Source organism: Corella eumyota, chromosome 4 (genome assembly GCF_963082875.1).
Source record: "Corella eumyota chromosome 4, kaCorEumy4.1, whole genome shotgun sequence".
In the NCBI taxonomy this organism is placed as follows: domain Eukaryota; kingdom Metazoa; phylum Chordata; class Ascidiacea; order Phlebobranchia; family Corellidae; genus Corella; species Corella eumyota.
In genome coordinates, this window is record NC_137493.1 from 17,653,244 (window position 1) to 17,662,693 (window position 9,450).

General features: G+C 30.9%; 2 protein-coding genes and 1 non-coding gene across 4 annotated transcripts; all 3 read left to right on the forward strand.

Moving 5' to 3' along the window:
* Positions 1-115: 115 nt before the first annotated feature.
* LOC145750295 (uncharacterized) lies at positions 116-6,663 on the forward strand. Its single transcript, XM_082566292.1, has 11 exons — positions 116-366; positions 702-887; positions 1,209-1,373; positions 1,574-1,696; positions 2,150-2,319; positions 2,864-3,024; positions 3,490-3,650; positions 3,980-4,120; positions 4,455-4,688; positions 4,826-5,602; positions 5,749-6,663. Exons 1-11 carry the CDS (start codon positions 145-147, stop codon positions 5,782-5,784), a joined length of 2,376 nt encoding a protein of 791 aa, XP_082422418.1. The 5' UTR covers positions 116-144; the 3' UTR covers positions 5,785-6,663.
* A 371-nt stretch (positions 6,664-7,034) lies between these two features.
* LOC145750243 (uncharacterized) lies at positions 7,035-9,231 on the forward strand. Of its 2 annotated transcripts, none has more exons than XM_082566229.1 (5): positions 7,035-7,194; positions 7,904-7,996; positions 8,091-8,212; positions 8,316-8,414; positions 8,493-9,231. In XM_082566229.1, the coding sequence occupies exons 1-5, from the start codon at positions 7,152-7,154 to the stop codon at positions 8,619-8,621; spliced, it is 486 nt and encodes a 161-aa protein (XP_082422355.1). In that variant the 5' UTR covers positions 7,035-7,151; the 3' UTR covers positions 8,622-9,231. The 2 variants fall into 2 exon arrangements, with proteins under 2 accessions (XP_082422355.1, XP_082422356.1); XM_082566230.1 differs by having other exon boundaries at positions 7,047-7,194; positions 7,928-7,996.
* Positions 9,232-9,354: 123 nt separating this feature from the next.
* On the forward strand, positions 9,355-9,427 carry Trnav-aac (transfer RNA valine (anticodon AAC)). The gene has a single exon. It is a non-coding gene; the product is annotated as a tRNA-Val (tRNA).
* Positions 9,428-9,450: the final 23 nt, after the last annotated feature.

A 9,450-nucleotide genomic window follows, 5' to 3' on the forward strand; every position in this document is an offset into this window, starting at 1 on the left:
GTTGTTTAATTGAACAAAGTTTTATAATGAGGATAAACAACAAAAACAATAGAGTTTGGCAACACTGGAGTGTCATATCCGTGACGTCACATTATTTTGATTTTGGGTAGAAACGTGGAAAAAATCTTGAATTTTGATTAAAAAATGCTTAGTGCTGCGTGGGGTTGGTATTATGGGTCGAACGATGAAGAATTGTTGGCAGATTGTACGTTTAAGAACCCGTATAAAAGCAAAGTTCAACCAGAACCTGATAAGTTTAATGATATTATCGTGAGACCTGGGATACTGGGGAATGAAAAGAAAGTTAATATTTTAACTGAGGGGAGGAAAAAGGGCGAGGAGAGTTTGTTGGAGAAATGCTCACAGGTAATTCAGATTATTTTTTGTCTTAAAAACCTTAAGTTTTATTTATGCTATGCGATATTTTATCGGTTATCTTTATCCTCTTTGTGCAGTTGTGGGAAGGTTGACTTTTTGACCCAAACATAGATAGCATTTGTTACTCTGACATAATGTTAGGTTGACTCTAGTATGGACTACAAAAAACGTCTACAGTCTTAAGTGTAGTTTAGGTTAAGTTTTTTTAACAAAGTTTTGTTTAATAAGTTCCCCTAACAGTTGGTAACATTTAGTGACAATCTTTTTTTTGCTATGTGTCTTATCTTAAACATGAGATCCCTAAACTCTATTATTTATTTTAGCAATTGAAACTTCTGAGACACCCGAACATCGTCCACTTTATTGGATGTGTGATGATGGACAGTGAGATCCACCTAATAACTGAGCATGTTACACCAGTGTGTTCAGTGATTCAGAATATGGATGCTAACGAGATTTGTAGCGGACTTCATGATATTGCTCTTGCTCTGCAGTTTATCCATGAGAAGGTTCTGTTTTGTTTAAATTTAGTTATATTTTTATTAAAACTTTAAAATATGTGCTTATTTTGCAATTTTGGGACAAACTGTAAATTAGAATTGGATGCTTAAATGTCAAAACCTCAATTATTTCAAAAGCCAACATACAAATATTAAGAAATAAAACTTTTAAATTAATTAAATACATAGCAATCCTTGCTCTTTCCCTTTTTGTTAACTAGACAGCTTAGTGTAAATAATGCAATATAGCATCAGTAAATAATGCAATATAGCATCAGTACCACCATTTTATTTATGTTCTGTTATTTATTCTTGTTATGTGTATTATAGGCCCATGTTACGCACAATAATATTTGCTTACAAAACATGTTTGTAAACAAACACGGTGTTTGGAAGTTGGGGGGTTTTGAGTATGCTTGTAAATATAAAAACGTCAACGAAGACCTGTTGAAGTTGAACGGAAATTATGAAAACATTTGTCCACCAGAGGAGCAGGTAAGTCATAAAATAAATAAACGCATTTTATTGTTTTTCTACTTTATGCCAGGATAAACAAATTTGGTTTTGCAATATTTTTGGCAACTGTTTTATGTCATTAAATGTCATTTTGTATCGAAATTGTCACTGGTGTGTAAAAACCTAAAGAAACTATGTTTTTGTTAAGATATAAATAGTTGATATTTATTTCATTGCAGACCTCTAACAAAGTAAATCTTCCTTTGAAGAAGGAGCAAAGTCATTGTCGCGATGTTTTTGCTTTTGGAATTCTTTTGAAAAACTTTTTTGAACAAATTCGATTCTCAACACAAATCTCTGAGGTAAAAAAACAAAAAACTTTTAAATAAACAAACAAATTATGCAGGTTTGAATTGTATATATAATTTAAATAAATTAGTTTATATTTTTTTTTGCAATCTTTTTTGTCCAAAAGTTGACTTAACGACATAAAAATAGGGTCCTCTAATCACCTTGGCCCAGTCATGAAAAGGGCAGTGTTGGATATTGTTGATAATATTGTTTAAAGCTTATTTTAAATTTATATCGTTTATAGCATCTTGCTTAAATGTGCTGCTGCTTAAACCAGTGGGAATCAAACCTAGAGCATCTCAAGTAGTGAATTCAAGTATTCTGACCACTACATCATGTCATTGGTCAATTTATGTTTATTTTTATGTTACTTAAAACAATGAGAGAACAAAATGAAAATCACAAATTATGGAAACAAAAAAATTCTTGTTTTATTTTAAGCTAAATATTAATTGTAATTTTAGGAAAACCTGACTGAAATCATGTTGGACATACTGAGGGAAGATTATGAAAATCGACCAAACTTTACTGAAATAGTTTCCATGCCAATCTTTAAATCTTGTTATATTCACATCGTTCACTTTCTTCAATCTGTTACTCTTCAAACTAAACTGGAAAAAGATCAGTTTTTTAGGTAAATATGAAAGTGTAGTAAATATTTGCTTTTATTGATGCTAAAATAAGTCCGACAAATATTTAAATAAATTGTTTTAAAAACAAATCTCTGTTTGGTATTTGTTTATAAACAGCAAATCTCTGTTTGGTATTTGTTTATAAACAGCAAATCTCTGTTTGGTATTTGTTTATAAACAGCAAATCTCTGTTTGGTATTTGTTTATAAACAGCAAATCTCTGTTTGGTATTTGTTTATAAACAGTATATCTCTGTTTGGTATTTGTTTATAAACAGCAAATCTCTGTTTGGTATTTGTTTATAAACAGCAAATCTCTGTTTGGTATTTGTTTATAAACAGAAAATCTCTGTTTGGTATTTGTTTATAAACAGTATATCTTTCTATTTTTAAATGGTCATATCGTTGAAACCAAAATTTCGAAAAAAAACATTTCACCAAAATTTAGGTCAAAATTTTCGAGAATTGAATATTTTTTAGGGTTTTAGTAATGGCATTTTAGTGATATGCCATTTATTCATTTTTTTGTTCAACTATAAATTTTTAGAACCTTGCTACAGAAGATTGATGAATTCCACATATTTGCCGACGTTGTTGGAAGAAGAATTATTCCTCTTCTTTTAACTCCTATTATATTAGCTGAACAAGCAGCTGTGGACTTCGTTATCAACCATATTCTTACTCCAGCTAACACTGACCATAATGATGGTAGGTTTTGTAACTAGAGTTTAAGTTAAGTTTGTCACAGTTTAGTTTTTTTTGTATATAAATTTATCCTCGATGTGGGAATGTCAAATAGGAAGGTCAAAAAAAACTAAACATAGAGTAACATCAGTTACTCCGACCCAGTCTCAAGTTGGCTGTGGCAGTTTGGGATGTTATAGATTGTAATTGCCCTGTAATTATGCTGCTGATTAAGTATTGGCTTAGCAGAAGTTCATACTGTTTATAGCGCCTTACTTAAAAGCGCTACAGCAGTAGGGATTAAACCCACGAACCTTATGTGGTGTAGCAAGTGTTCTTACCACTACACCACGCTGCCGGCTGTATAAGTTAAAGTGTTATTATTCTATATTGAATATGAGGTTAATTTGTTTCATTGGTTCTAAGATTTTCTTACATAAGTTTCTCAAAATTTTATTTATTTTTAAATTTACAAAATTTGATTTTCAGGCATTTTACCAGAAGAAGTATTTGCCCTTCATGTTATCCCATGTATAGCTGAGTTGTTTAACTCGAGGTTAATTCATGTTAGGGTTGTGCTGATGAACAATTTTCACAAATATGTTCATTTGTTCGAGAGATCGGTGCTGGATCAAGTTGTACTACCTGAGGTGGGTTTAAAAATTTGATAATTTGTATTTATCTTGTGCAGGTTTTATTCTTGATGTAGAAGGGCCAAACTCAACCTAAACATGGAGTAAGAGGTGATACCACAATCCAGTCTCAAGTTGACTTGGCCAGTTTGGAATATTATTGACAATAGGTTTTGGCTTAACAGAAATTTGCAATTTTATCGCCTAATTTAAAAGCACTACTCTGTGAAAGCATTGGGGATCAAACCCATGGCCTCATGTAGTTAAGCCAAGTGTCCCAACCATTAAACTGTGCTGTTGATTTCGTTTTTTTTTTAATTATTTTTTTTAATTATATTTTAATTTAGATCTTGCTTGGGCTGACTGATTTAAACAACCAGATTGTTCAGTGCAGTCTTCATGCTTTGGCAGATTCTGTTCCAATTGTTGGCGGGGATTTAATTGTTGGAGGGGAGAGAGAGAAAGTATTTTCACTTGGAGTGCCTAAGGTAAGTTAGGTCAACCACTTAACCTTTACAGTGACATATGTTAAATTATGTCAATGTTTAACTTTATAAATTCACACCACAGAATTTATATGAAAACAGACCAATTTTAGAATCAGCTCCAATTTGTCTATTTTGTTTTATGTTGATATTATTTTTTTATTGCATTTGGCAGTAGTGAGTAATGCTTTTAACATGGAAACAGTCGGAATTAAACCTAAAACCTTGTGTGTTGATGTAAAATGTTACCATTTTTCTAAGAAAACTTTTATTTTTGTAGCAGTTTTGTCATATATTTCTGCTGTGTGAATATTTATTTTAATTTATTTTTATTTAGTTTGATGGCCAAGCCTTAAATGCCACAAGTGCAATTGCAACAAAGATTGTTCAAAAAATTAAGAGGAAATCTCTCCCCAAAACCAACCAAGTTGAGGATAAACCAAAGAAACAAACTTTATTGGAATTAGCCAAGAAAAGACAACCCAAAACTCCTCCCAAAGAAAATCATTTCCTTCATAATTTGACCAGGAAACAAAGAGAATTTTCAAAAGAATTTAAAAAAACTAATGTAGTAAGTAACTATGAAACGAAACAATTTTTGTGTTAAGTTTGGAATTTAATGATGTCTTACTTTGCTAATTAATTTGTAAACTTTTATTAAGTTTTTGTGTTTATTGAAAATCACTAATAACAAAAAATTATTTTTAGATAAAACTTGACCCTGCTCCATGTACTTCAAAATCATCAAAAAATTCTGTCAACAAACCAGTCATGACTCCTGCTCCGGAGGTTGAAACATGGGCGAGCAGCGATGATGACTCAAGTGTGGAATCATGGAACTACAACGAGAGGAATTTCGGATCCAATTCAAATCTTTATCCGGAGGACTTGAACCTCTCAGGGAGCGAAACTAAAGTGGATGAGAATCCAGAAGATGTTTCTTCTTCTTTAAACGAAGAAGAAGTTGATCCTTATGAAGTTTCACAACAGAATGAAACCAATAATTCAAACCCTATGCATGAACTTAAGAATTTAAACTCGAAAAACACTGAATCTCAGAAAAACAATTCATTAAATGATTCAACATCATTTTTAAAAGAACATCCAAAAACACTAAAAACTTCAAAAGAACCCAAAATGTTAAACAAAAAGGATTTCAAGCAACTGGAACACAATCAACATAATGGACCTAATAAATTAGGTCAGGAGTTTGAAATAAAAGTCAAGGTAAAACCTGAGAAGCAACAGAATTTTGAGCCTGATTTTTTTGCTGACATGGCTCCAATAATCACTTCAACACAAAACGGAATAAAACCTGAGATAGTTTTAAAACCTCTGCATAACAACGCCCTCCCACAGGAGTTAAACACTGAGTTTGTGACGAAGAATTCCTCGAATAATGAAGATCCTACTGAGGTAAGGTCGGTGGATAGCGGTCAGGGAAGTTCTGTGAGTGCCGCCTTCCATGCTATTGATGACCACGGGGTAAGATTTTAAGAAATATTGGTAGTATTTATTTTTGGGTATGCTTGCTTTTACATGATTTTAAAAAATCTAAAAATATTTTTAGTATTCTGATATTGGTATGTTATTAACCTTTATACTACTTCTAAAATTTTACTTTTTTCTAGGTTGTTGAAATGGGTTGGGATACTGAGGATTGGTGAAAATTATGTTTAGAGAACCAACACAATTGGTGACCGTTACTACTTGCTTCACCTTTCTATGCTTTAACTGTAAGGTTTAAAACTTTATAGTGTGCTCGTTATGGGAAAACAGAAATATTTAAGTGTATACTGATATGAAACAAAATTCGATGATTTGGTTACTGTCTTGTTAATTATGTATGAAAGATATATCTTTGTAGTTTTGTGATTTTTATTTTAAGTGCAATTTAATTGCTGTGTTAGTTTAATGATTTTGTATTTTACTTTTTTGTATATTTAAACAGACATAATTTAGTTTGGAACTAAATTAAACAATGTGTGTGACAGTCTTATACTTATATTGCAGGAAGTGGTTATATTGTATCTATTATAATTCTGTTAGAGCAAACTTGTGTTTTTATAGTTTGTAGTTATAGTGTATTGTAATGATGTAAATTTACTATTTGCTATATTATAGTTAATGTGGTATCAGTTGAAATCCTTTTTTTAACTTTGTTAACTTTATCTATTTTTGGTGTTAATTTACAACTTGTATTTAACCTTGCTATAGTATTTAAGTTTTAATTTCCATGATTTACAATTGTGCCTATTGCAATTAAGTTCCCTAATTATTTATGCAAGTTGTATAAGTAACATTGTGGTGTACCTGCAACCTTAATATTTGTACTAAATATTGGCTTAAGTTATTCTCAGTACTATTTTGTTTTTGTACTGTAAGTGCAATTTTATTTTTAACTTAGTTATTGTTTTGCTGAAATGATTTTTTGTATAGTTTTATATTTAGTTTATCTCAGATATTGGTTAATATTGTGTTAAGTTTAAATTGTAAAATGATTATATTTTTAACTTATTGCTTTAGTTAGTAATTATAAAAGGTACTTTTAAAGGTTTTGTTAGTTTTTATAAAGTATTTGAAATAAAGTTTAAACTATTTAAATGTTAAAGGTTTCAATAGAAAGAGTTAAATTAGTTTATAATATATAATAATAGTTAAAATATTAATTCTAATAAATATACTTTTTTGTATTGTCGATGTAATTATTTATGTTACGAGTTCTTTCCGCGAAGTAGGTACTCGTGATATGCGGAGGTGGATAACAGAATGTGATACATCAGTCACATTATTGTTCGTCATAAAGTCATGTGATGTGACGTCACAATGTAAACATACTAAGCTGCTGCGTATTGTTATAGAACAATAAATTGGAATCGAATAACTTTTTGTGGAATATAAATAAATGTAAAATCTTGTTTAAGGCAGTTCAAAGGTTTGATTTCTAGTTTTTTGTGATGTTTTATTTAATATTTATATTTGTTTTTAGTGATATTAACGTTTAGTTTAACTTAAATTGTCAAAGTTTTTTACAATGCCGTTTTTTGGAAGCAACAAAAAGAAGGACGATAAAAATGGTAAATTATTAGATTTTTTGTAATAAAAGTGTCTGGGCAGCTGGGTATACTTTTTTTATCTAATATGAAAACATTTTAAGTATACTGCTTAAAGTAAAGTTTTTTTTTGTATATTTCTTTATCCTCGATGTGGGAAAGTTAAATGCGTGACTTAAACATAGAGTAACAACTGTTACCCCGACTCAGTCTCAAGTTCCCTTTGCCAGTTTGGGAAATTATATAGATTGTAATTGCCCGATAATTATACTGCTGATTAAGTGTTGGCTTAGCAGTAGTTCAACAGAATGATAGCAGTGGGGATTGAACCCATGACCTCATAGTGGTGTAGCATGTGTTTTTGCCACTACACCATGCTGCCGGTTCTAACTACTAAATATGGGTTGTAACTAAATATGGCCAATGTATAAAACATTAATTGAACCTTAGATCTGATTAAATTCACTGTGTCATTCTTTGATTAGTTAATCTGTTTCAAGTCTGATCTGCTGATTAGTTAAATCGAATTTTATTCTTCTTAAAACACTAAGCAATGAACATATCTGATATAAATAATTTTAAAAATTTGATTTACAATTGACAAATAGCTTTTAATTTCAATCAACATTAATCGTTATAACAAGTATTTTAAAGTAAAAGTAGTCATGCAAAACCAACCTAATGAAACATTGTTAAATCTTCTGTTTTTTAAACAAATTTTCATTTTTCACAGAAAAATCTGAGAAGTCGGGTAAAGGTTACCCCACAGCGGGACCCAGTTACCCAACAGGTTCTTACCCCACTGCTGGTCAACCTGCACAATCAGGTTACAACCCTTGTTTAAATTAAAGTTACAACATTAATGTTGATTATATGAATGATATCGATTAGTAAAACTTAATGTTTTTATTCTTTGCCAGGTTACCAACAAAATCCACCACCAGGGGCACCACCACCGTATCAACAAATAGCTCCACCGCAACAACAATTCCCACAACAACAATATCAACCCCAACAATACGGGCAACCTCCCCCACCGCAGGTTTAAATCAGCATTATTTTTTCCAGATTTCTAGAACCAATTTCAACTTTTTTTTGTAATGCTATTTACTCTATTGACGAAATATTTTTCTAATTGTTGTCAGGGTTTCCAACAACAATACAGACAACCTCAAACTGTTGTTGTTAACAATGGATTTGATGCAGGTGCAAGATTTGATGGAAACACTGCTCCTACTATTCCAGTGAGTTTAAAATTTTATCTCAAGTTTATAAAATATTTTGTTAATTTAAAACTAAACTCAATTGTTTTTCTTTCACAGCCGCCACCTCCCGGAATAATGCCAAATGCAGGACAAATTGCAGCAGCACAGGGTAACAATGTTGTTTTGACCCAACGCCCCGATAACTTCTTTTCAGGGGGTTCAGATGGGGGTTATGTGATTTGGTAGGGTGGGCAGGTTTAAAGGGAGTTGGGGTAACTGATTTTTTATTGGAACATTGCAGACTAACAACATTTTTATCGCTATTGATTATATAATATTTTACTTTTATTTTTGTTAATAAAAACGTAATTAAAGATATTTTAATCTTTGATTTTAAACAACGCTTGGTCGGATTATAGGTTTTTGCATTAAGAGCTTTAAATAAAAATCTATATAAAAATATAGTTTTGTCAATAAACATGTTGTAGATTGTTTAACAACGTTTGGGTAATTTATTTGTAATTTGTAAATAGATTAAGATCTTCCGTTTTGCAAAATTGTTTTGTAATTTTTTCAATGTTTGTTAAAGAATAGAATTGCATATATTTGTATTTTATTAAATTTCCACTGTTTCCATCCAATATTTTTGACTTCACCAGCATATATTTACAGCACTCTTAAGAAGGAATAATTTGCACTTAATTTAAATGTTTTGTTGTAATTAAAAATCTTAATTGTTTTGTTAAAACCAAATTGACCAAAAAGTTTTAGTTAAATAACTGTCTTCATTTTGTATATTTTGTTTTTATATTAATAAGTGTAACAAGTATTAGCTTTTACAATACAATAAACTAAATAAAAAAGTAATTGGTTTTTAGTTAAGTTACAGATTATCGGTATTCACTTTTAGTGTTTTTAGTAACCCCTGTTACGTCGTGTACTAGGAATACGGCGCTGATTTAGCAATCGGTTGTCGTCGGTTTCCGTAGTGTAGTGGTTATCACGTTCGCCTAACACGCGAAAGGTCGCCGGTTCGAGCCCGGCCGGAAACATTTTTTTCTTCCTTATTTTTTGT

Bases quoted from the DNA above. Each gene is read 5' to 3' on its own strand.
- LOC145750243 (XM_082566229.1), top strand. From the start codon at position 7,152: ATGCCGTTTTTTGGAAGCAACAAAAAGAAGGACGATAAAAATG. The intron at 7,195-7,903 runs GTAAATTATTAG...CATTTTTCACAG, and splicing joins AAAGAAGGACGATAAAAATG to AAAAATCTGAGAAGTCGGGT. The intron at 8,213-8,315 runs GTTTAAATCAGC...AATTGTTGTCAG, and splicing joins GGCAACCTCCCCCACCGCAG to GGTTTCCAACAACAATACAG.
- LOC145750295 (XM_082566292.1), top strand. From the start codon at position 145: ATGCTTAGTGCTGCGTGGGGTTGGTATTATGGGTCGAACGATGAAGAA. The intron at 3,025-3,489 runs GTAGGTTTTGTA...TTTGATTTTCAG, and splicing joins TAACACTGACCATAATGATG to GCATTTTACCAGAAGAAGTA. The intron at 3,651-3,979 runs GTGGGTTTAAAA...ATTTTAATTTAG, and splicing joins ATCAAGTTGTACTACCTGAG to ATCTTGCTTGGGCTGACTGA.